This window comes from Alexandromys fortis, unplaced genomic scaffold (assembly GCF_014885135.2).
Source record: "Alexandromys fortis isolate MF-2015 unplaced genomic scaffold, M_Fortis_MF-2015_v1.1 scaffold_8_9099976_23576923, whole genome shotgun sequence".
NCBI classification, from domain to species: Eukaryota; Metazoa; Chordata; class Mammalia; order Rodentia; family Cricetidae; genus Alexandromys; species Alexandromys fortis.
Window position 1 is genome coordinate 7,125,417 of NW_026067899.1, and position 26,879 is coordinate 7,152,295.

General features: G+C 41.6%; 1 protein-coding gene across 2 annotated transcripts in view; it reads left to right on the plus strand.

The window, feature by feature from the left end:
• The window catches only part of Grb14 (growth factor receptor bound protein 14), a 98,536-nt gene that overhangs the window by 37,231 nt on the left and 34,426 nt on the right, over positions 1-26,879 (plus strand). The window contains exons 1-2 of one of the 2 annotated variants that reach the window (XM_050122023.1): positions 5,972-6,168; positions 24,732-24,888. In XM_050122023.1, the coding sequence (XP_049977980.1) occupies positions 6,106-6,168; positions 24,732-24,888 (220 nt within the window). In that variant the 5' untranslated portion in view covers positions 5,972-6,105. Of the gene's footprint in view, positions 1-5,971; positions 6,169-24,731; positions 24,889-26,879 lie in introns of those variants that run through there. The other variant, XM_050122016.1, reaches the window with a different exon arrangement.

The window sequence follows — 26,879 nt, forward strand, 5'->3', positions numbered from 1 at the left end:
TAAACAGAGGTAGAAGCATGCATGGATACAATATGACAAAATAAATTTGCCTAAGTATACAAATATTATAGACCAAAATAGGAACATATTCAATATAATTTAAGTTTGTATCAATATAAAAGAATCTAAACCAATGTAAATTGCCTATAAATAATACCTCACAATCTCTATTACTCACTATTATTATTAGTGTGAGTAAGCTCACACTAATCTATTATCCCATCTAATTTTCTTTCTTTTTTTCAAAGAGATCCCTGAGCCTACATAATTTCCCTCCCAACCCCCAACCCTATACCAATTATAATCAACCCCTAATTGATGTCCCTAACCTTGAGGACAAACTTTGTTGGGAGAGGGGACATTGTCTTTTAGAATTACTTCCAGCTGTCATGGGAGCGATGTCCTTTCTATGGGATCCTGTGAAAGTAAAATGATGGTTAAGTTCCAAGATTATTGTTTTGTATAATTGCAAATAGTCTCTGAGTATTCAGTACAGTTTTTCTGAGATTTTAATTTGGAGTTCTGAATGTTGTTAAAAAGTGCACCATTTCTGCTATCCAAGTTGGAACCATCTTGTTTTAGGGGCCCTTGGGAGTCTCCCTGACCAAGTACTCAAACTTTATACTAAGATTATATTATCAATTTTTTTCTTATGTTCAACCTTTCTGATTATCCTTTACTCTTGTTCTTGTTTGCTTCTGTGAAGATTTGCCTTTTAAATCTTTCAGTTTTGGAGTTGGGACATGTGCCATGGTGTGCATGTGAAAGTCAGTGGGCAGCTTGTAGTTTATCCTTTCTCTCTACTTTCTGGGTTCTGGGGTCAATCTCAGTGCCGATCTTGGAGGCAATCGTATTTACTCACTGAGCCATCCTGTCAGTCCAGTTCTTAAATCTGAAAGTACTTTTTAAAATAAACAAGTAGGTAATTTTTCTTCTCACTTTGGCTGACTTTTATCTCTGTCACCTCTTTGCCTGCAATTGCAATTTTCTTGGGGAATTTAATATACTGAAATTGGATCTTCATTTTCTGCTTGTGCAAATTCCATATTTCTTGCTACTGTTTTTCCAGTGTGCTGACACTTTTTTGGAAATCTTGGAAGAGGATCTTTGTGGGAGGCTTTGTGTTGCCTGTACTGCATTTCTGTTAAGTCCTCACTTCAGGCCCTGGGATTGTTTTTGGTGTGTGGTTCCAGGATCTTTACCCTGGGGTCACAAGAGGGTTGAGGACTACCTCCTTTCAGCTCTCATCCCTCCTCTTTCTCAAGTGCTTTTCAGTCTCTCATGAGTTTCTGGACATATCCTGTCACTTCTCATGTAAAAGTGATGGCTCTAATTCTGTTTTTATTTATTTTTAATAAATGCAACTCCAGGAATATTTTAGTTTTAGAAATTGTTTTAGTTTCCTTTCTCCATAAAGCATCACTTTTAACCCATCTCAGAATAAAAGGATGAGATGCCTTCTTTCTCAGCAAGGATATTATTCCCTCTCCTCCCTGCCCCTTCTTCATCTGTTCTCTTCATATCACTTGACGTTCTGAGGGGATGGAAAGAAAGGTAAGTACTTGTTTCACACACTCAGCTTACTTTTCTTAATAATATCCTTAAAAGAAATTACAAATGAAGGTGTTTAATCAAGATATTCATGTCAGCTGGGTGGTGGTGGCACTCGAAAGGCAGAGGCAGGCAGATCTCTGTGAGTTTGAGGCCAGTCTGGTCTATAAGAGCTAGTACTAGGACGGCCTCCAAAGCTACAGAGAAACCCTATCTTGAGAAAAACAAAAGTTTGCCTTTTCCCTCATCTGGTAATTCTCTGTACTTTATATCCTTAATCTTCCTAAACAGCATTCCTAAATAAAATATTGATCCTCCACATTAAGATAAAATCTATACCATAGTGTAGATGTTTATTCTGCAGATGGTAGTCATACTCTTTAGTGGTATAGCATGGATATTCCTATCTGTCTTGCTGCATTATTTTCCAGACTTTCTTTGAATAATTGTGTAGATTTTCCAACTAGGATTTACCTTTATTCTTAAATTCTTCATCATTTGGGTGAATTCTCTAATCTTATGTTTTCTTTATTTTACATTCAATTACAAAACTTAATACATTGTTTAAGTTTGTGTGTGTGTGTGCGGCCACTTAATCCACCTTGAAACAAAACCCCCTTGACAGGCTGAGATAATGGATCTAGGAACAACTTTTGGTAGAACAGGCGGGGACATTTTCAAATAATTGAATGAAGTGCACACCGTGATTCCCATCATCACTAGGGCTTATGGATAAGCCACTCGATTTCCTTTAAGAAGACATTTGCCGTGAGTAGTTAATCTGATGAGATATTCTAGGCGTTCTCCAAGAAAGGAAACAGCTGTTGGAGTGAAGAGGGGAAAGCCCTGTGGGTAGCACCGAGCTCATTGGTGTGAGGCGACAGCATGTGGTAGGCCTGAGAAGCAGCGGGCCTTAGAAGGATGGATGGTGACAGAGACAGAAGTTCTGTTTTTTTTTTTTTTTTTTCACATAGAGGTAGAGGCTGTGCACGCTGGCTGCTGTAATAAACTGCTTCTGAAACTCGTGCGTGCAGAACACTGTGCAGATTTAGCGTTCATGCCAGTAGCCGTGCCAAGAATGTCATGAAACAAAGATATGTGGCCGGGCGGGATGGTCCACGCCTTTACTCTCAGCACTCTGGTGGTAGAGGCAAATGGATCTTTGTGAGTTAGAGGCCAGCCTGATCAACATCAACATAAGTGAGTTCCAGGCCAGTCAAAGCTACGAAGTGAGACACTGTCTTAAAAAAACAAACAAAACAACAAAAAAGAAATATCCAATGCCCTGTAAATGAATATTTTTATGCAGAATTAGGCACACGTTAAAATAAGGGAGGCTTATTTTTGTGGCCTGAGAGACTAGTCTTTCCCCATCGACTGTGCAGGAAGATAAGTAATGTCTTCTCTACACAGAGCGTGCTCTGCTAGGTATTCTGGGAAGAGCAGGGAAAGTTAGTGCCTGAGTCCCACTGATAAGGAGTGTAGCTTTCTTAGGCAGAATTGCCTACAAACTGTGAAAGAATTTATAAGTTATTAAACCAATGCAATACTAAGCTCAGACCAAAACACAAGCAATGGATATAAAAATGCACAAAACAATAACTGCTATGACTTAGAAGGAAAGATGACCCCCTGGCAGAGTGATCTTTGATGTGGGTCTTTGAGAGAGATGATGTACCTGGAGATTCAATAACTTCCCTCTGGTGGGTAGCTCAGTAGCACCGTGTGTAAGGATAGATGAAGGGGTAGGGAAAACTTGGTTGGCTAAGAGGTTCATGTAAGACTTGGTAAAAAAAAAACAACATTTTTTTCTCCTTATACCCACCCCTTTGAATAATACAGTACATTTTGTAGATCATAATAATTACACTTGAACAATGAACTATCTGTCAAATGATTTAAAACCTGTAGAGGGTTGATATGGTAGACGTTGGTTGGTAAACTCAAGATCTGGATTCTGTCTTGATACGATGGAGTCCCTTTTATGGATTTGCACGCTCAATGGAGTAATGCAAAGCAATGCTAGTTTTAAGTCACCCAGACGTCCAGCCTGAGAATAAACTTGGCACATTCTCATAGATCCCCATTAGTTCTCAAGCTCTGTGCTCTTTTTTATTAATAATTTCTGAAAAAAAGTTTGGCTTCTTTCTTGGAGTCTGCTTTATCCTAATGTGCATTTTCTTCACCCGTGGTGCAGTATTGGACATTTAATAGCCATTAGTCTTGCCAGCTACAGAGTGTGATGCTTTAATTTAAAAGCTGATGTCTGTATTTTACTGAGTTAGTGATGTATTTTATTTAGTAATATACCTAATGTCTAATAATATGGGCACACAGTGGGTTATTTTCTTAATTAATAAAGTGAAATAAATGATTTTGGTTTTGGTGAAACACCAAGAAGATATTTAAGACTAAGATAATACTTTATAATATTTATGTTGAAATTGGGGATACAGTAAAGTAAAATATAATGAATTATATTCTTGAAATTATGTAGGTATTGAAGATTTTGTCAATATTGGCTCAGGATGATACCAGAATTTTATTTATCTTTTATTTCACAGATGGTAGCCCCATCTCTGCAGTCATTTTCTTTAAGATCACCTGCACACACACACACACACACACACACACACACACACACACACACACCCTCACACTCCACATGTGGACATCATGAAGGTCTGAAGCGAGTCAGCTAGATGGCTCAGTCAGTAGGTAAGGGTGCCTCCTGCCAGGCCTGTTATTTGGAGTTTGATTATTTCTGGACCCGCCCAATCAGTTGCAGAGGACAACTGACCTCTACAAGCTGTGCTCTGGCCTCTACACATGTGTGGTGGCATATGTGTGATCACAGATATGCACAATAAATACATGTCATAAAATTAGAGGGGATATTTAAATGGAAGAAGGTTCCAGTCTGGCAGAGTGGGAGACAGAGAGAGTAATAAGGTGAAAATGTCGATGTAGGTTTAGCAGAATGTAAATATTATTGTGGAATCATTGCTTCACGTAATGAATATATGCTGACAACTTTTCTCAGGATCAACCTAACTGAACAAGGATCAGCCTGATGTCCCCAACCAAGACCTGTCTGAGATTACCTACCTTAAGCACACCTACTGTCCCTGCTCCCAGACACTAAGCTGAGGGGACACTGGGCTTTGGGATTCAGAGTGGGGAGTCTGGATGGGCAGTGCCGCTCTCTCTTGAGAAAGAGGAGCTCAGTTTGTGCAGAAATCAGACTCTGCGGGACAGCGAGGTGCTCCTCGGGAAGAAGCAGTTTGCGCAGTGAAATGGGAAGTGTGTGCCTGGGTAGTCCTGTTGCCCCCGCCTGCCCTGTGATGCGACAGCCTGTCATTCCCTAGAGAAGACGATGTGCCTTCATGGCTGAGGGCAGTGCTCACTCAGTCTGTGGGCACTGCCGACAAGCACTCAGGGTTCAGCAGACTTTGCCGACGTGACAGTCCAGATTGACTTCCCAGCTGGGAAAGCTGATCAGTTTTTACCTGCAACTTTTTGGGACATTTTTGAGTGTTTCTTTCCTTCTTAATTGGAAACTTCCTTGTTAAGCATTATTCTTTTTGTTTTGTCTCGTTTCACTTGTGACCTTCCTCTAACCCCTGATTTTATTCTAATTTTTATTAGAATAAAAATTATAGGTATTCTAAGAAAAGTGAAAAGTTTTCCAAGGTTTAAGATAGCTTTTAGGAGCAGCTGTTTTTAAGTTTTTTTTTTCTTTAAGGTGCTGAAGTGCGCTAGATTGTGCAAATCTCTGCTTACCCTAAACATGTGTGAAGATCGGACCAGATATCATGAATTCTCCTTTTTCTATTCCACATTATTTCTACTGATTGCTAGACTTGTGTCTGGTAGGTAATATTCAACAGGATATGACCTTGAGAATGGCCAGAAGTTTCACAGTTGAAGCATTTCTGTTGTTTGGGCTATGATCTGTATCACTTATATTAAAACTAGCCTTAAAACTTAGGGCATAAATTAAAATACTTTGCTAGTTTTCAGCCAGAGTTTCTTTCTGAGCTGATGCTGCAGTTGGAGCATTTATTAGTTTTGTGAGTAGCGTAAGTAAGTTTGCTTCACTTACGTAGTTATATACCTCAACGTTTCTAACGTAATGTAACGTATGTAAACAATGTAAAGAGTTTTCGTATCGCCTCATGTTGAAATGCTTTGGCGAAACAGCTGTTTAGTCAACAAAGATGGCATTGAGTTGCACTGTTTTGGAAAAAAAAATGTGAACGGAACTAGATGCCTGTTAATCTGGGGCTCTTTAAATATCATAAACAAAAGTATCCGAATGAGTCTCCAAGGACAAAGGCGGGGTTCTGGGAGCTGTGATTGGCTACTGCCCTGTCCTGTCCGCTGCCATCCTTAATTGGCTTTGGGTAGACTGGGCTCACAGGGGCAGGGTGACATTTACTACTCCCCTAGAGCTCCTCTCCCTGAGCCTTGAGATTCCCGAGGAGTTACCATCAAGGACTCCTTTCATTTTGTCTATGAGCTCTCAGAGAGGACCATACTCGAAGGGCAAGCATGAGCCTGAGTGCAAGAAGAGTCACTCTGCCTGCAATAACGCCACTAGTTCTACAGAAGAGGGTAGGTGGCTTGTTTGGCTTTCTCCGCCCTTGTCATTTTTTCTGCCTGCCTTGATTTTTCTGTTCCTGTGTATTTACTGCCAACTTGGAGCCTTACATAACCGTGAGAGAAGACTAGAATGCATTGAGACTACGGGTACTTAAAAAGACATATTATTGGAATTAGCCCCGGTGCGGGGAAACGCTGCCAGGACATCCCTGTGGTAAAAATACCTCTATACAAAAGCCGCTGGTCTCAGTTACGGTCTGTTGTGATTTAGAGATTACATACAGTGAGCGTTCCCCCTTTCATTCTTCCCTTCTGTAACTTCAGGCATCTCTGCCCTTAGTTCAACAGGAAATCTGCTCGCTGTTGGGGGTCTGTGCTTGTGAAGGGACAGCTTCTTTGTTTGCCTGAGATTCGTAATGCACCCACCTCTTCATTGTGGGGAGGGCGGTGTAGCATTTCACGCATTATCTTCATGTGTCTACCCATTTCTGTGGGGGTTTCTGTTTGCTCACGAAAGTTTCCAATAAATTCTCCTAGGAAAGGGCTTTCTATTAATTATTAATACAGTGAAACCCATGTGTGAAAATAGTAGTGTTTTTTAAAAAGATCCCTTTTGTGTCTTACTTGGGACATTTCATATTGCAAGACTGTATCTGTCCCATGTGATGGAGTCACAGCAGGCTTCTCTTGCCAGCACACCAAGATCCTCCAAACAACTGACAGGGTCACCGTCGCGGTGTAGAGAGTGAAGCCATGGTGACTTCCCTGAATGGTTGTAGTGGCATAAGAAAGTCTAACTTTCCTTTCTCCACTCATCGTTTTTAAAAGTTAACTGTTAACTATTAGTGCATTCCATTAAGCCAAAGGTCGTGTTTTGACTTACGTGAAACAGGATAGATTGAAAAGCAAAACAAAACAAACTAAAAAATCTTTTTAAGAAAATAATTTTTTATTGCTTTTAATTTTTAGCTTTCAGCTTATTTTTTTTTTAGCTGTTCAACTCCTAGTTACTAAGTCCATTATTCTCGTCAATGGCAGAGCTGCATTGCAATTTTGCCAATATGTGTAATTTTACTTGATGGTTTTCTTTCATCTTAAGCAAATTTAATTAAAACCTTTTCCTTTAAGCTTGACTCTCCGTTTTGGCTTAGATTTCATTGCAGTGTGAGTTGTTTTTTTTTTTTTTTGAGGGTTATGCATGTAGGAAAAGTAATATGAATCTGCATCCAATCCATGCTCTGTTAGAGTTTTTCTGCCCAGTTAATATTACCAGATAGGCTCACCATAACTCCACCGTGTGCATATTCTTTGGCCATTAATTGGATTGGTTGCCTGTTGTCTGGAGTCCCTTTCTAGCGGAGCTGTGTTGGTCCATCACATCAGGTCACATTCTGTAGATAAATGGCATCTGCAGCAGGATTTGGGGCTATTGCTCTGTGACCCTAACGTGTTGCCTTGGTTCTAGTTAACATTTGCAGTTGTCTGTTTTGTTTTTGTCACACTGGATGAAACCATGGGAAAGGGTGCCGCCATTTCACCTGAGCACTAGCAAAGGCAGAATTGGTAAGAACAAAGCTTTGCTGGAAAGCAGCAACAGCGTAGTAGGCTGAAGAGAAAACGCGGTGGCTCTGGACAGCAGCACGTTCTTCTGCTTTCTTACTGAGAATTTCTTATCAGATTGTCATCGTAATAACTGTGTGCATCAAAATTCCCAAAGGCCGGCTCTGTGAATGTGTACTGACACAAGGTGGCACGTCCTTAATTTTCTCAACATATTTAGGCCATTTAGCCCCCCCCCCGACCCCCCAAAGATCTATTTGTCTACCCGATTGGTTTGATAACCTCAGAGGTTTTTGCCTTTTAAATTTTAGAAAATTCTTCTTTTTCAGACTAAAAGACACCCACCTGCTATGGTCACACAGTTTCTAAGTTTTCTTTTTCTTCTCTGAAGATATGAAAATCTTCCATGCCTGTCATTTTTCGTATGCCATTAAATCTAAAGTGATTTTGCACTTAGCATGTGGTTCATTAAGTCACCATTTGGTCCTCAGCACTACCTTCCTCCCCAGCAGATCTGACAAATAAGCACAAGCAAGCTAGAATATTGTCAGGGAGTGAAATTTCTCCTCTTTCCCAGAAGGCTCTGTGCACACATTTTTCTTAGAGCTGCGCACCCTGGATGAGTGGTCCTTGCCAGACAATTGAGCAGCTGGAATCCCTATCATTTCAAAAGCCAGGAACATTTCTGAAAAGCCCTTGAGGAGAGGGTCCTTATCAGCCAATGTGTCCTTCTGCTGTGGCCCTGGGATTCTCTTGGAGTGATTAGAGGCTGAATTTGAAACATAATCCTTTATTCAGTACAGGGCTTGTTTATCTCTGAGAGAGGTCTGGTAAATTCTGACTAGTAGAAGGAAGAGAAAATTTCGACTTCCTCTAATTCTATAAGGATTTGAGCTCATGGATTTCAGAAAATCCGAATTTTAATGATGAAAATGTTTCATCAGACCTCTGACTGACTCTCACCTCAGCATTTTTTTTTTTAAAGATTGACTACTAGGTGGTGGCTTCCCCCTTTTCCCAACTCCTCCTCCTTCATTTTCTCCTACTTTTTTTGTCTCTTTTTTCAAAATGAGAAGACTGAGTCTCTTGGATGTTTAATACCTTATACAAGGCCACCCAGAAGGTCAATGACAAAGCTAGAAATAGAATCGAGGCTTTGTAACTTCCATGGTGTTTTTCCGAGATGTGTGTTATGTCCTGAAACCAACCTGTAAGTGAAATTGCCATATGGTGTGTAACGTTACCATCGTCCTCAATTCTGGATTGAGGGAAGGCAAATCCTTACAGTCATCTACGCCTCCAGCAACTCCCATATGTTCTAGTGCAGATCATATTTTATGTAGAAAGTGGTTGTTATGCCCCTCCTCCCCCTTTCTTTCTGCCTCTCTCTCTCTCTCTCTCTCTCTCTCTCTCTCTCTCTCTCTCTCTGTGTGTGTGTGTGTGTGTGTGTGTGTATGGGAGAGAAGAGACAGAGCGACAGACAGAGATACACACATATGTGCACACACAGGCAGGGGGTGGGGAGGATGAGAGAGAGAGGTTTAGGATATTATACTTGTACTAAGACTTTAGATTGGCATATTAATTAAACCAAGAAAGATAACATTTTAAGGTCACAGAATTAATAGTTGAGTATTTTACTGTAGAAAATAAATAAAGCATAAAATGTCTGCAAGATCAGAAGAGCCCATTCCATATTTTAATTCTGCAGCTTGTAGTATTTGATGCCCTCTGCTCGATTAATACTGCTTTTCTGATTATGCTTGCAAATGATCTTGCATCCACGATGCATCTTACCTTTGCAGGAAGCATTCTTAATAAGCACACAGCGTCTTAAAGTAGTTTCAGAAATGAAACAAGTGGGGAAAACCCAATTTTTACAATATACTTTTTCTTAAGACCCAAGGCCATCTGTAAGTGGGTTTTCTGTTTTGATACAAGATAGTGTCTTATTATGTTCTAACCATATTTCTCAAACCGTGGGTCACTGCTGTAATTCCAAATCATCATATTACTGTTTTTTCCAGAAAGTTTTGAGCAGATTCAAACCTGCTCAGGGAGCACGTGCTCCAGGTCTGGCTGACCACGGAGCTGCCCAGTTTCCCAGGAGCCTTCAAGGGCTCCGTCCACATGAGACGACGTTAACCCCAAGGGCTCAGTGCTCCAGCTCCCAGGGTTGCCTCTCCAGACCCCAGGGTTGCCTCTCCAGACCCCGGTGCCTCCTGCCTTCTTTCCCAAATGCTGTTGTCTAAGACTCTACCCAAACTCTAGACTTATTCCAAGTCCTCTAAAAGTGCCTCTGCTTTTCTCTTTGGTGTCTTAATTCTGAATGAAAGGGCATGCCTTTGTTACTCAGCAACCATGTCCTGCGACATTATTTTACTGTTGTCTATTATCATACTAAAATCTTTGTAGCCTTCATGTGTATTTATCCAAGGCCCCTAAACTTTTGAGATTTGGCTTTTTAGTCTCTGTGTGCTTTGTTATTATTTATTTATTTGTTTGTTTATTTCAGTATTTGTTTTGAAGATTTATTTTTTATCAATTCAAATTAAATATTTTATTTTGCAGTTCTAATTTAACACTTTGGTACTAATGTGCAAAATTTAACTTTATGTAACCAGGAAGGTACAGAGACATGGCTCGAACAGGGAAGTGATTTGTTTTCTTACACTTTGCTGTAAAGATCAGTCCACAGCTCATCCAGCAGTGCCGCGATGTCCTCAGGCAACCAAATTCTCTCTTGCTTAGTATATGCTCCCTGATGTGGGTCCCGTTCCCTTTTATGGAGTGATAAATGTGAATCCCCAGGCGTCCAGTTCACAGCTTTGGCACGGAGGATGGATGCACAAGGCAGACAGGCAGACAGGCTAACGGGCCAGTGCTAACTCATGTTAACGTGACACTCAAGAACAAACCAGAGTTTAGGCTTACTGGCTGCGCCTAGACCTTGTTGGGTAACCTCACACAAAGCACTCTGGGAAAGCAGGCTTGGAGCTCAATGTGCTACTCTCCTCACCAGCATCAGCACTGATAATTTCAAACAGGTCTACTGTGTTTACATCATTTTCCTCCCTCCTCTCCTCTAGTCCTTTATATATCACCCCTGTTCCTTCTCAAATTCATAGTATGTTTTTCTTTATTATTGTTTTATGCACAAACACACATGTGCACAAGTGCAGAGAAAGAGAGAGAGATGTACACACATATACACACATAAATAAATATGTATATAGAACCTAAGGAGCCAATTAGTGATACTTTTATGTATAGGGCTGATATCACTTGGTATTGGATAATCATTTAGGAATCCTCCCTCTTTCTTCCAGAAGTCACTAATTTCCTGTAGCTCTTCATCTAGGAATGGGGATCCATGAGATTTACCCCCATCTACGTTGTCTTGTTAACTGATGATGCTATTGTGGTCTTGTTTAGGAGAGTACATTGTTGAGATATTTTTGGGTGCAGCTTCCTGTTTTATATAGAAATTATTGTATCACAGCAGAAGTCCTGGTTCTTTGGCTCTTACAATCTTTCTGATCTCTCTTTTCTGATGATTCTGCGCCTTGGATCCAGGAGTTGTGTTGTAGATTATCAGTTGTGGCTGTGCACCACCACAGGCAATGTGCAGATTTCAATGCAATACTATCAAAATACCTATACCATTCTTTACAGAAATGCAAAACCATCCTAAAGTTCATACGTAGCCAAAAAGACTCCAAAGCAACTCTGGACAAAAAGAATAATGCTGGAGAGATGACCATTTCATATTTTAAGTTGTGTTACAGAGCCAGCATTACATTGGCACAAAACAGATATGAAAATAAATGGAAAAAAAGAAGATCCATACATGAATATGTGTAACTTATATCTGACAATGGTGCTGGGAAAACTGAGTATCAACATGTAGAAGGATGAAATTAGACCCACATCTGTATGTCCAGCACAAAAATAAGCTTCAAACGGATCATGATATGAAACCCCAAACAATGAAACTTCTAGAAGAAAACATGGACAACATCCCCCCCCCCCCCAAGGCATAGGGATAGGACAAGGGTTTTAGAATAGATCTCCTTTTTCCCAACAATGAAGGCGTCCATCAGGATTCTTTGGAGAGGAACAAATGAAGGGTGGCCTTGAAGCCCAGCTAGCCATCCCTACCACAAGTGCCTCCTCTGTCCCTGGCGTTCAGCAAATATTTGTTATGATAGCATGTACCAAGTTTGGTGGTGTGTTTTGGAGGAAATTGGTTCTGTGCTTGTGCATGGGTGGCAGGCAGGCTAATTGGGGAGACGGCTGATTCTCTGAGTGACCAGGGCCATGGATGTCTACAGGTGGTGTTTTGGTTTAGATGGAGTCTTGCTTGGCGGGTACAGTCAAAATTATTCCAACTTTTTAAATCTTATTTCTGCTCGCCCTTGATTTTCTTTCTGCTCATGTCGTTTCTATCAGGGTAACTTGACTTTGTCCTTAACTCAGGAGGGTGGCAACCGGAGCACTGTTTGGGTTATGTTTACACAGAGTGTCCTTTTCCTTGAGAAATAAGGTTTCAGTAAACATGCCTTCGTGGACATTGTGTGTTTTAGAGGCAGAAAGCCTGGCACCTGAACTCAGCACTCTCTCTTAACCCGTGGAGCGACCTTAGGTCTATCCTTTCTTACATGAGAGCCAGTTTCTCTGTGTTGCTCACAGTGCTGGGTTTACATGGACACATGGTGCCCATGACAAAGACAAATATTTAGAAGAACTAACACATAGTAGAAGGCCCACAAATGTGCATCATTTCCCTGACCCAAGCAAAGGCAGGAGCTGTGTTTTATGTTTGTTTGTTTAGATTGGTTTTGATCTGCTGTCATTGTAGTTGCTGAGAGACAGTTCCCCTATGTAGCCTGGAATAGCTTCAACCACAAGTTCTCTCCTACAGCATCCTGAAAGCTGAGAGGGCAGATATGCATCACTGTGCTGTGCTTGGTTTCAAAATACCATGTTTTGTTAGCTTCATAAGCAGTATCAGTTATACCTAAAAACTTTGATGCTATCAGGAATTTAAACTTCCTTCTACAGAGGTTACCTAGAACTTTTTGTTGTAGCAAATGAATTCAATAAAAGCGTATTGTCCTTGGTATCATGCCGGGCCAGAAGAATGACATACTTTGCCAATTCTGTTCCCACTGCTGACTTTCTGTAACTGTATTTATGAGCTGCTGCAGAACTTAAAAAAAATTAATTGCTGGTACACAGACTTCATATGTATCTCCCTCTCATCTAACTTTTCTGGCCGCATAACTTGAAACACCACAAGATCTGCAGTTGGATTTTTCTTCTTGTCAGGGGTTGTTAGTCAGGAACTTACGGACTGTGTGCTTGTGCAAGTCAGAGTTGTATGACGGCCAAAAAGTTGGCAATGTTTGTAGCCTAACTGTGTGACAGTGGGCCTGTGTAACCTTTGATCACGACATGGGCAGCAGAGGTACAGTGTTATTCTATACAGGCAGAACACACTTAATTTGAAAATCCCAAATGTGAAATACTCCTAAATTTAAAGCAAAACTAATGTGCACCAAAGGCACTGACTAGAATTGTGAAGTGCAGATGAAGCATGAAAGATTCACGTGTATCCAGAGGATTCTTACTTTAGGATAGCACATTGTGGATGCACAAATGCTCTGAAATGAAAGGGAAAGAAAAGAAGAAAGAAAGGAAGAAAGGAAGAAAGAAAGAAAGAAAGAAAGAAAGAAAGAAAAAAAGAAAGAAAAGAAAAGAAATTTGATACATTTTCCACTCAAGCACTTGAAACAAGCGCTATCAAATGGCAGTTACCATTATTTGTGTCAACATGTTTTTTGTGAAAACAAGATACTGAGATTTCTCAATGTCAAAACAATGTTGGGATTTCTCAATGTTGTTTCTCTTTATTATTCTTAGAGTTTTATCCCTTAGGGTGAAAAACCACAGGCCAGGGTCTATTCATCATCTTTATCCATCCATCTACAACTTGGTGCTTTTGGTGAGTTAGAAGACTCCCTGCCTTCCCCATAGACCAGGGGAAACCAAAGCAACTGTGATCCATTTAGCGCCAAGTCATTTTCTTTAGCCTTTGTAAGACCCTAACAAGGTCGGTGGCCAAACCTGTTCTGCTTGAACAAGGTTGGTTTGGAGGAAGGTCATCCCCAAAGCTCCCACTAATAAATGACAGGGGGCCGGGTTATAAGCTTGGCCTCTCTTTCCAAGACAGAAAACTGTCACAGAACAACCTGGACACACATGCTGCAAAGCAAGCTTCATGTAATAGCTGAGAAATGCATACTGCATGGCCTGGCTCTGCAAAACAGCCTGGGCATACACATTGTACACCTCTGCTCTGCACAACACCCTAGGTGCACACAGTGCATGGCCTTGCTTCACACAACAGCCTGGCCACACACTGCATGGCTCCATTCCACTCAACAGCTCCTCTTACCTGTTCTCTTCACATGGGACAATTCTCACCTCTTTTGCCATTCTACTTTTTGCCCTCTGATGACTGCTCCTTGCTGTGTCCTCAGTCTTACAAGCCAGTGACTAAACTAGCTTGTCAGAGTACCCGAGAATGCACTTAGGGATGGAAGGGTTTCTCGAGACTTAATCACTGTAGACTCACTTTGCTTTAAGCATTACAACACTACTGCTAATACACAATACATAACCTTGAGCGCTGTTAGCTCTTTGTACATTTTAAGGTATGAGATGAGGAGTCTACGAAGTAGAAGATGATCGGTTGATCCTTTCCAGTTTGACCCAGATCAAATTGCAGTATCCCCAACACAGCAGACACCTGGGCTGTAACTCCATGGGAACAGGCACGGAGCCTCACGTTATTTTGTAAACCACAATGCCTGGTCCATGCCTGGCACAGAAGGCTGATTAAAAATAGCTGGGGTGATGGACAGTCTCATAGTCTCAGACTCCTGCTTGGGGCAGTCTGAAGGGTTGGCTCTCTTGGCTGTGCCCCAGCCCCATGAGCCAGAATTTAAAAATAATAATCTCGTGTTGGCAAGGAAATAAGTAGGACTTTTGGTAATTTCAGATACTACCTCCCCGCCCCCAGAAAACAGAAAGATTTCCACCCTGCAGGGCATTAAGAATGCTCAGTCTTCAGACAGTTCCAAAAGAGCAATGGAAAAATCGTGTTGGCAATAATCCCATTGTCAGAAAGTGATTATCGACTCATCGCTCTGTTTTACATCATAAGAACTCAGAAGACAATTTCCCCTCCCTCCCTCTTCCGCCCTCTTTCCCTGGTTGTAATTTTCAAGATATATATATTTCTTTTATTATTCATTTATTTAGTTTTATGTCTATTTATTTACTGTGTGTGTTTGGGGTGGGGCATGGGTATCCTTCCCGGGGTCAGAGAATAGCTGTGGGAGCCAGTCCTCTTCTTCTGCCCTCTGGGTCAGTATTTTATTTAGGTAGCTGACTTGGCAGCAAGCTGAGCCATCACTCCAGACAGAAATCTATTTGGGGGCAGCAGGGTGTCTGTGTTTGTACCAACTCAGAATAAAGACTCCCTCTACTGGCTGTTTCTAGATTTGCATACTTTCTGACCAAAGATTTCTGACCAAAGGGAAAAAAATGAAACTTCCTTCCTTCCTTCCTTCCTTCCTTCCTTCCTTCCTTCCTTCCTTCCTTCCTTCCTTCCCTCCCTCCCTCCCTCCCTCCCTCCCTCCCTCCCTCCCTCCCTCCTTTCTTTCTTTCTTTCTTTCTTTCTTTCTTTCTTTCTTTCTTTCTATACCTTTTACATGAGTTTAAATGTTTAACAAAAGCCAGAATTACAGCATGGATATAATTTGATTGTCCCTAGAATTGTCACAGCATGGGGATGTTAGGATCTGAAAAGTAATTTTTTTTGGGGGGGGTGCTATTTTAAGTCTATAGAGTAACACGTAAATATCACAGAAAGACTGTACGTAGCATATATCATTGACTGCTTGGCACTATATATTACATGAACATATTATTTCATATATCTCCAGTTAAAATACTATAGACCTTTTGTGGTAAGCTTCATGTGAGTTTCTGAGACATTACATTGTAAACAATGTTGTAAAAATCACCGAAAGCCAACAGTTCCTCACAGTGCAAGGATCGACACCACACGTCTCAGTAAGTGTGATATGGTTGAACGTGTCGTGTTTTCTTTCCCCTTGCAGTCCCTTTCTCCCTGTGATTTCTTTCCTCTCTACTCTTCTCCGTTTGTCCATTTTCCTCTTAGTGGGAACTGACTTTGAACTTTTCACCTAGACACTTAGTGGTTATTCTGGGAATAAACGGTTCCTTAAAAATTAAAAGGAGAGGGCTGGAGAGGTGGCTCAGTGGTTAAGAGCATTGCCTGCTCTTCCAGAGGTCCTGAGTTCAATTCCCAGCAACCACATGGTGGCTCACAACCATCTGTAATGAGGTCTGGTGCCTGCTTCTGGCCTGCAGGCATACATGTAGAAATTGTATACATAATAAATAAATAAATATTTAAAAAAAATTAAAAGGAGATAGTTGGATAATACTGTGCCCAGCATAAGCTTGAGCAGTGTGTTCCTCCCTTAAGTATGAGTAAGTGTTAACACTTGAGGTTTGTGCCTTGCAGAGAAAAGTTAGTCCTAATGAATTTCATGTGTTTTAATGTTGAGGGAGGCTGCTTGGTTTTTCTGGGTGCTCAGCCCCGAAATAATCACACAGAAACTGTACTAATTAAATCACTGCTTAGTTTATTAGCTCTAGCTTCTTATTATATATTATATAATTCTTATATATTAATTTAACCCATTTCTATTAATCTGTGTTTTGCCACATGGTTGTGGCTTACTGGCTAAAGCTCCGGCATCTGTCTCTGGCAGGGCTACGTGGCTTCTAACTCCTTCTTTCTCCCAGCATTTAGTTTAGTTTTCCTCATCTACCTCTATTCCCTGAGCAGGCCCAAGACAGTTCTTTATTAACCAATGGTATTTACAGCATACAGAGGGAAATCCCACATCACTTTAAAGCACTGACTATTCAGAGACATTGTCATGAATGAAGTCGTTGGGTACTTAGTGTGGGATTTGTAACTTAACTCTCTATAGCACACTTTAGATTCAAATGCACAGAAATGTAGTGTGTGTGTGTGTGTGTGTGTGTGTGTGTGTGTGTGTGTGTGTGATTTGTGCGTATGTATGTGGGAGTAGCTTAGGGTGAAAGACTAGGTGTGAGCCAGGTCTCATGTGTGGCAATCTGAAATCTCTTTCTAGGTCAACGTTAAGACATGCCCACTACTGAGGCAACATAGGGCCGTTTTTGCCTGATGCAGGAAGGTGAACTAATTCGGTACATTCCAAGTCTTCCCCAGTGCATCTGGGTCTGTTTGAAAAACTAGATCCCTGGTTCTGCAGGTCCTTGAGTCTTGAGTCGGTTGTCGTTGACTAGGCACACCCTGTAACTGTCCAAATGAAGCAAAAGAACAAGCAAATGGCTGCTAAGCCGGTGTTCCTTCACAGGAAACTCATTGACCCTCCATCCTAAAGTGGGCTTGAGCATAAAAGGTTAGCAGTGAACTTAAACACCCTGTGTCAGTAGAGCCTCGAGAGACCTGCCTACTCAAACTAGATCTTCCAAATGTGATAAGAGAAGGTCCGTGGTAGATCTGCTTTATCAGATCAACCCTTTCCACCACCATGAGACTACTCAACAGTCTATTCTCTTGCCACTACTGCACAATACTATACAACACTTGTATTTTTACAAATTATTTCTACATTCACTGCTAGTTTTGAGAGGCGCCTTGTAATTTGGGTGTTGTAGACATGATCCTCCATTATAGTGGCACCAAGGGAAACAGGTAGGTGCCCAGCAGATCTAGGTGAGGTCACCCTCCCCTCCGTGGTGTGTCGGCAAGGGTGAAGCTCCATTAGTCATGTGAAGGCAGCCCCGGTGTCTGCACTTTGGACTGTTTTCTGCAAAATTATTATTACTATTATTATATTTGCTTTTTTCCTTCTCAGTACCTTTTCTCATTATATCTTCTCCAACCCCATTTTTCTCTATGTGTTTTAACTTTTCACACAACCCCAAATGTGACAATACACTACTGTCATCCCTTGCTTGGCCTTTGTTCAGCTGAGAAATGCCATGAAAACTTGCTAATATTTTGTCTTTGGTCTCTGTGTGTGGTTTCAAACCTGAGGGCTCAATACTGCTCCTGTGGAATCCCTCATGCCTCACACGGGGCCACTGACAATGGCTTCATTCACCAAGGAATAGCTGGGATAACTGTTTCAATTGTCCACTATAAGCTCTGTGCTCCACTAGCTGCTAGGGCCATCAGAGGAGGCAGCTATAACTTTGATGTCATGTGGCATTCTGAGTAGCAAGGGCTTTTGATGCTGATGGCATAGGTACACCAGACATGGGGCAGACACTCTGTCCCTAAACTGAAAAGGTCATTGAAATAATGGCGTGTCCGGATTTCTCATAGAAATAATGGCGTGTCTGGATTTTAGAGAAGAAAAGTAGGTTGTAGGGAGAGATGGTTTGTGTAGTGCCAGTGGTATCTGCGCTATTGCAAAGGTTCTGTGTTCTAGAAAGTGCTCTGCTCTTGAAAGCAAAGGAGGGGGGAAGGGTCGTTGGAGTCAGGTGGGCGGGGTGGGGGCTGCACAGGGCCCTGTCTGTCAGTTCCTGAAGGTCAATGTTAGTGACATTTACCTGTTTTGAAGTGCACTAACTAATTAAAAATTCAGTTTGTGCTCAGGTATAATGCTTATTAAATATTTCTCTCAAATGTAAGACTTTATTATGTGTTTCCTCCAAACCATGTCCTCCTTTGCTCTCAGTATTTCACACCTAGGGAAAGAGTACAGTAGAGACATAGAAAGTAACAGCGCTTCCTGAATATCAGGGGCTTTTGGAGCAGAGCCGTTTTAGAGATTCAATGTTTGAAAAGCAGATTTGGATGACTTCATTATTTCCATTCCCTTAAGCAAACACACAGGCTTGTTTAATTCAAAACTCCTACACTGTCTCCTCTTATCTAGGGCCACAGCATTCCTTATTTAGAAGAATGTGAAGATTCAAGGCTTCTCTGACCTTGCTATAAAAAATGCTCGTATAATTTAAATACATTTCCCAATCTGTTAAAAAACAACAAGAAATCACATATCGCATGTCCCACCATTGCTAAAGCCAGTCGGTTGCTATTCTCTGGATCCAAGCAGGATTTCTTTCTTTTGGTGTGCAATTTCCTGTGGTATTAGTCTTCTCATCCTATTTTCTTCACATTATAAATCAAGCTGGGAATTTGGGGCACTTAACTAGAAATGAATAATATCCTTTTATTAAACAGCACGATTATATAAACTTCAGCCCCTTTTAGCTTTTAGGCTGTAGAGGAAACAGGATACTAATATTATGTTCTACGGGACCTGAAGAACAGTGTGCTGTTTGTTTTCCCACGATCCTTAACAGTCCAAGCTTGAGTTTTACACACAGCAGGCCTACGGCTTCTGTGAGGAGTCGATTTCTTTTTCTTGGATAGGAAGGTTTTAGTGTAGTAATGCTTTATGCAAGAGACCAAACTCTGCTTGAGAGCTGAGGCTTAGGTTATCTTTTCTGTCTTCACATGTTTAAAGGCGATAAATGGACACTGAACAGAGGTTTCGATTGCCTTTCTGCACTAGAAGGAGGACAAATGCTCTTGTACTGCATAGGTTCTAGAGACCCTAGGATTATGCTGCAGGAAAATGACAACTTAGGTAAAACCGCACCCAACTCTGACACACACACACACACACACACACACACACACACACACACACTCCACAAGCATACACATTCATACACACAACAACATATGCCCCACAGGTACACACACATACACAAATACACACTCACACACCACATACCTTACACATACACACTATACATATACCACTCAAACATGCACAAACATGTTTAAACATACCACCCGCATACACATGTGCATAAACATTCAACACACATATATATACACATAAATACATATACACAGAAGTAATGATTTGAAAAACATCAGCAGTTTTTTTTTTTCTTCAAAATCCGGCTTTGGAAATGGAATTCAAACCAAAGTATTGTTTCTTTTCAATACATATTGTTTTATGAAATCAATAACACTTATTCCATGAATTTCAGTTGCCTTCCGGCCCAAGTTCACAAAAAGTTTCTTTTGACTTTGCTTCTGAAATTTAATTTAGTGGTACTTCCGTGCTAGTGACAGATGTAACTGATAGGCATAATAAAATAATGAGGCTCTCAGGTCACATGTCTCAATTCTTGACAATCCTGATCATTTGTGACAGTGGAGGAAAGCAATGGCGTCCTGGGTGGGTGGGTAAACTGTCTGCTTCCCGGCCTTCTTTTCTGCCATGTGCTTTTCTTGCCCTCGGTTACCGTCGTGCATACCTTCTGAGTGTCTCCAGCTTTTGCATTTCCGTAGCTTCCGTGAAATGAAAGGTGGAAATGGAAAATAAGAAACAGGCCTCTCTAGCACCAGGTGATGAGAGTTTGCTGTAAGAAAATACACAGGGCAGTCGGGAAGCTGCAGGGGTCTTTGCAGCTCACCCATCCTTCTCCAGGCACCCTGCCTGGGTTCTTGGCTCAGGGACACACCGTTGCTCCACTGAATCCGGCTATGCTCACGTGACTGTTGGCAGGAGCTTCTTTCAGAGTCTGGTCAAATACACTGTAAGCACAGCAGCGTGGGCACAGTGGGTGTGTCCTGTAGAAAGTCAGCCCTGGTCTAGTCCAGACCCAGATGTAGGAGGCATGCCCTATAAGCAACAGCCTACCACGATGATAACACAGCACCGTGAAACTCCACACAAGTCACCAGACAGGGAACTTCTGAGAGATAGATGATGGTGGGAAAGGAAGTTCAGCTACAATCCTGATACTCCATGGCCGCCTCGTTGGCTTTGCAACTCCGGTCTGCCATATTGAATCAGTTCCAACTTGGAATTGTTTTCTTCCCACTAAAAAATTGTGTGTACCAAGAACGTTCCTCAGCAAAGATATTTTTGAGTAATTATATTTACTGTGGTGGAAAATAGTTTCAAACTGAATGCCAAGAAGGTTTATTGAATGGTGACTGTGTGTAGAATGCAGGTAGGCTTTACAGTTGATGCTGACTGTATCTGCTTGGCAGGGCTTGATTAAACCAGGATGACCTAGGGTAGCTCACTGGGGTACAAATGTAAATAGTGAATAAAGAGAAACTGCCCTGGGGGTGGGGGCTTGCTAGCACAGGTGGGAAGGATACATCAGAAGCCCTGAACATTCAAGACAGCCTTCTGGAGAGTTCATTTGCTTTCAGGTGAAATATGAGTAGGCATTTCCCAAAATAAACATGGGGGACGATGTAGAGCACAGAAGTGGGTTCCAGGTGGAGCGTCACATGTTACAGGAAAAACAGCTTAAAGGAGTATGTCATGTTTTTTTTATCCCCTAGGATCACAGAGTGACCCATTCCGTAAAACCTTGATTGCTACCAAGAGATCCACAGCCCTACTCTGATCACCCCCCCCCCCAAAGGCCAGAGCAGAGGTCATCCTACCACTCTGGGATTAGGGTTTCAGCATATGAATTGTGTTGGGCACAAACATTCAGCATATTGCCATGTGACTTCTTCTCTGAGTTGCATCTACCACTGTGTTTCTGACCAGTAGCGGCTCTGGTCTACATCTCAACACCTACAGCACTGAAGGAAAGAGATCCCATACTATGATTGTTAAACAGATATCTGTATGAGTTCTGCTGGCTCTTACACACTGGCCTCTCTCATTTCCAGATCCCTGGCTTTCCCAGTTTTGGGGTTCCACCAAATCCAGCCCCAGAACTTCAGTAGAGTGTGTCTGAGATGGAGGAGGAGTAGCCACAATTGAAAAGATAGCTGATCATGGCGATGGGGAAGCGGGGGTGCTTAAAAAAGGAATGACAGTTATAAAAAGAGGGAGAGGAGGCTGGGAGCCAAGGCTAAGGAAGCTTGTTGGATGCTGTCAATGTTTTAAACCCCACCCTCTCAGACTGGTCTCACACTCACTCTGTAGCCAAGGCTGGGCTTGGATTCTGAATTATCCTGTCTCTATTTCTCAAGTACTGCGATTACAGCCATGTGCCACCATGCCTGACTCGAAATAATTCTTATATAATGTCTTTGGGTAATGTTTTCAAGATTGCCTAAACAACAGTCTGTTCTATGGAGGTATTTTTATTTTCTTTTATTGTTGAAAACTCAGGTCATTAAAATTAGGAAGAATGTTTTGTTGGCCTAAAAGTCACTTTCGAAAGTTAGCAAAACAACTTTTTAAAGATATTTTTGCTGAAGTGAAATTGCTGAGTCAAAGGAATGAACCTTTTAATACTTTCAATAAATATCCTCCCATTAATACACTGAAGGATTTTTCACCTTAGGTCACCTCTCCATTGTAAGAGAGAATTTACCTCATTGTAATACAATAAAGGTTACTTTAAAGACTGAACAGGGACATTTTTCTCTAATGCCTTTGCTTGACTTTCTGGCCATGTGTAAATGCTGGTGTTCCTATGATCGGCTTGTTTTCTGGACTGCATTTTCTCGTTCTCACTCTGGTCTGTGCGCACAGCCGTGCAATGGCTCCATTGCCATGTGCATGCTTCTCTGATTACTAACTTCATACAGATAGTTCTTGCCACTGGGGAGTCTCGTGCAGAGCACAGCTTGGCGAATGCTGAGTGACTCCTTTGTAGGAACTTCTAACTCTGTGTCATTTCAGCTGGACATTGGATGCTCTAGTTGTTCACTCCTAAGTCACAGAGTTAGCAGAGCGTACACTTGCTTCTTACTCACAAGGATACTCCTAGCGGAGAATTGTCCTTGAAGTCATTTGGGGACACGAATTCCTTCTGCCCGTGACCTTAGTCTCCTCAAGGCTGTGCAGTTGTTTTTATTCTGTGGGAGGGTGCTGAAAGACAATCAGGACATGTGGTAGAATTTTATGGGACAGATCTGGAGGCTCACTGTTCCACAGGCTTGCGTTCTGCTGACTAAAACTCAATTCCATGGCCACATGGACTGCAGGGGAGAAAAGGAATATTAAAGGGACATGTGAATACCTAGTGAGCCCTCGCCCAAACTGCCGTACCTGAAACGGCAACGTCTGTATAGATATAGTCTGTTGTATTCTGGGTTTTATGACTATGTCTCAGTATAGAGCACCCAAATTTCTTGGATTGTTTGCAAAATTTATATATGGAAAGAAAAATGTAGAATACTGATAAGAAGCTCATAGCTTTCAATAGACCCGGCGGTGAGAAAAATGACAGACTAGTCATCAAGCGGAACTTAGTTTAGACAATGGAGAAAAGACAGATGTTGAATAATGTGGCTTGGTGCCTAGGTGTGGATGCATGAAGGAAGATGAACTGCACAAGGAATTTTATGGGGGCTTATGCTCAGTTGGCAAGTTGGATGACTTACAAGAGTGACATTTGTTTGAATGGAATATTTTAATGAAGGGCTGCATATAGCAAGGAACCGCCTACATATTTGAGCGTCCTATATCTGGTAAGGCTGCTATCTCTTTCCTACAACTCAACATCAGAGAGTAATGAGAGTGAGAAATGAGCGGCACCATTTCCCTGAAGTCTAATGGTCAGCTGACAGGCCTGTGAGAAGCCCTGAGCACTGAGATGTATAAATCAGAAACACTATAGGGTGCCATCTCCCAGGGACCAGAGGACGTTGCTCTGGAGATGATGGAGCAGAAAGGAGAAAAGCTTCTATTTGGATGCAGGAAGAAGGGCATAGTAGTCAGCATTATGAGAAATGGCAGAGATGTTTCTAAGGAAATTCAACAGAGAGCTACCACGTGACCCGGTGCGCAAGTGTAGGCACTCAAAGGAACTGAAATTGCTATTTGTTATAGGCATTTGTAGCTTCATGCTCATTGTAAAGTTATTAATGATGCCACAGTATAGAAACCACCTGTGTCTCCACAGTGGAAAGGTGTATATAGAAGCTGTAGTGTTTATGTGTATATGCGATCATAATGGACCTTTTAGAAGGAGGAGATCCTGAGTCGAGCGTAGTAACTTTTGCCTATTATCTCAGCATTTGAAAGTCTGAGGCAGAAGGACCACTGATAATTTCAGGCTAGACTGAGTTAAATAGTTTGAGGTCAACCCAGGCTATATAGTAAGACTTTCTGTCCAAAGGAAAAAAAAATAATTCTATTTGCCTCATGTCTTAACCTGGAGGATGGTTTGTTAAGTGAAATCACAGACATAGGACAATATTTTATAATATCATTTACTTGTGGAAGTACTGAAGAAAAAAATATCAAATCTATAGCTATACAAGACAAAGCAATTGACACTGAGTTCAAGGGTGGGGAGGTATATGCAAATCAGCAGATGCCTGGGAAGAGAAAGTCTTCAGCTTGTAAAGTCCAACAGTGGGCTGTGGACTAGTGTCATGTGGGGTGTGGCAGAGCAGGTGATCTCAGCTCTCTGACATTAAGCAGAGTGTGGATAACTGGGGCATGATTGACACATTAGTTTGCTTCCATGGTAACCATTTTATTAGTTAAGCCAACCTCGTGCTGAATATCTGAGATAGAAAGGATCACCATGGAAACAGAAGCTTGGTATGTTTGAAGAATTATTCAGGTTGTGATCATTGGCATGGTAAGATTCATGTAAATGTGAGTAGCCCCATTACATGGGCTGGGCCCTAGATTCTGTACCCAAAAGGAAGTGAGCTGGGTGTGAACATCCATCTCTCTCTGCTTCCTGACTGCAGATGCCCTGTGGCCAGGAGCTTCAAGCTCCGGTCACCATGACAACCCACGAAGATGGCGCAAATTTCTTGTGACTATGAACCGAAAATCAACCCATCATTCCTTCAGTTTCTTTTCTCAGGGGTTTTGTCATGGAAAAGGAACCGAGACACTAAGCAGGGTTCCCTGAGCTCTTTCTCTTGTTTCTTACAAACACAGGTGATTAAAGTCTTCAGCGAGGATGAGACCAGCCGGGCGTTAGAAGTGCCCAGCGACATCACCGCCCGAGATGTTTGCCAGCTGTTGATCCTGAAGAACCACTATGTGGATGACAACAACTGGACCCTTTTTGAGCACCTGGCTCATACCGGTGTAGGTAAGGATATGAGATTACTGTCTAATAGTGTCCCTTCTGGATACACAGCCACCAGATGACAAAAATTTTCTTCCTGTAAACAAAACCAGATAACTAGGTGTAAAGTAGTCCTTCTCTTTCATTTGGTGCTATGGATGGTGGCCAAAGAAAGCACAGAATAGGAACAAAGGTAGAAATGTTGTGAATCTGTCACCCTCCCTAGTTAAATCATGATGGAGCTACATCAATTGTGGAACCAAAACATGAAGTTAAATTTCAATGTCAAATCTCATCATAATGCAGGAAAATCTCTCAAGAAGTTAGCAGAAAAAGATTTTGTTTGGTTGCTTGAGTGTTGGTTGGGAGTATACACTCTAGATTTTTTTGAAGTCTTAAAAACGTAATCAAAACTTAAAAGTAGTATCTTTTCTCAAATATTTAATGGGATACTTCTCTGGGTTGTGGATTGTGCAGAGAGTTTTAGGGTCTTTTTTTTTTTAATGAAATACAAACAATTTATTGCCCTCTAGAGTGAGAACAGGGTTTGGCAGGAATTTTATTCTCTACTTTCTCTTTCTTGTAGGTGTTTAGGTGGCAAAGCCTGCTTTTGTCTTTAAGTAGATGAGAAAGGAAGGGGTGAGTCCAGGCACGCTGTTTCATGCGTTCAACTGTGTGCTGCTTTCACGTGGTTGCTGTAACAAGTTACCATGAACTCGTTTGCTTATAACAGGGCTGTTTATTGTCCCACACTCCTGGAGGTGTGAAGTCAAAGCCTTAGGTTGAAGTCAAGGCTTGGGCGATTCGTTTGAAGGCTCTAAGATAGAATTTTCACCTTTTTTTTCTTCTTCTTTTCAGTTTCTCATAGCTACCAACATTCCTTGGATCAAAGATGCATCTCTCTGATCAGCCTCTGGTCTAAGAGCCTACCTCTCTTCTGTTGCTATCAAGTCCCCTGTTATTGTCCCAGCCATGTTTAGGGCCTCCCTCTTCATCTACAGCAGTGCCATCATTTCGGAGTTCTTACTTAATCACACCTGAAAAGTCTTATGTTTATATCTGATGGCAGGTGTTCAATGTGCCACACACATTGCTTCTTTTTTTTTTTTTTACCAGATAAATGTTACTGAGCTATCATCCAAATCATTTCTTATAACTTACTATTGACAGCCAAATTACTTCAAGTGATTTATTTAAAGAACTGTCGAGGACTTTTTTATACTCACCGTGACAGTCATTCACTTCTGGAATGACTGTATAATTCTTTACCTTTCTTTCATTTGTTCTGAAAAATATGGTGATGACAACAGAATTATTTGGTGGCTGTGCTTTAAAAGAATTCTCGAGTTGGGAGATGTCTCCATTACTAAAGTGTTTGAGGTGCAAACATGGGGTTCTGACTTTGATTCAGGCACCACTTTGAAAGTCAGATGTGGTTACTTGAGTAAGAGATTGCTATACAACACCCTGGCACAGACAGACAGACTCTGACAGAAAGGCAGGCAGGTAGGCACGCACCCAAGTACTCATGCACGTGTACACACACACACACACACACACACACACACACACACTTCTGAAAGTGGTGTTGGTACTGTTTACCTGCTTAGAAAGTGTTGGTAGATTTTCTCTTGGTGAAGACAGTTGTGGAATGTCTGAATTTCAAAGGAAGAAGGAGAATATGCTGGAAGCCTCCCTGGGAACAATCAGCCACTTGACTGCTGAGAGTTTTAAGTGGCTAAATAATTGAGAAAAAGTAAATGTCCTCACTTGGTTTTCAGTCTTTGAATTGTTCAATGGCAGGATATAGTATGACATGGTTCTGATAATGCAGTTTTACAGACATTAAGATTAAAAGGTCTCTGTAGCAATACACTTCCATAGACACGGCTCTGTACTTCCCTTGACAGCCACTGGATGTCACTACAGTTCCCCAGATGAAGCCATTTGCTGTCTCAGTAAGCGGAGCTGCCTCTCTCTCTCTCTCTCTCTCTCTCTCTCTCTCTCTCTCTCTC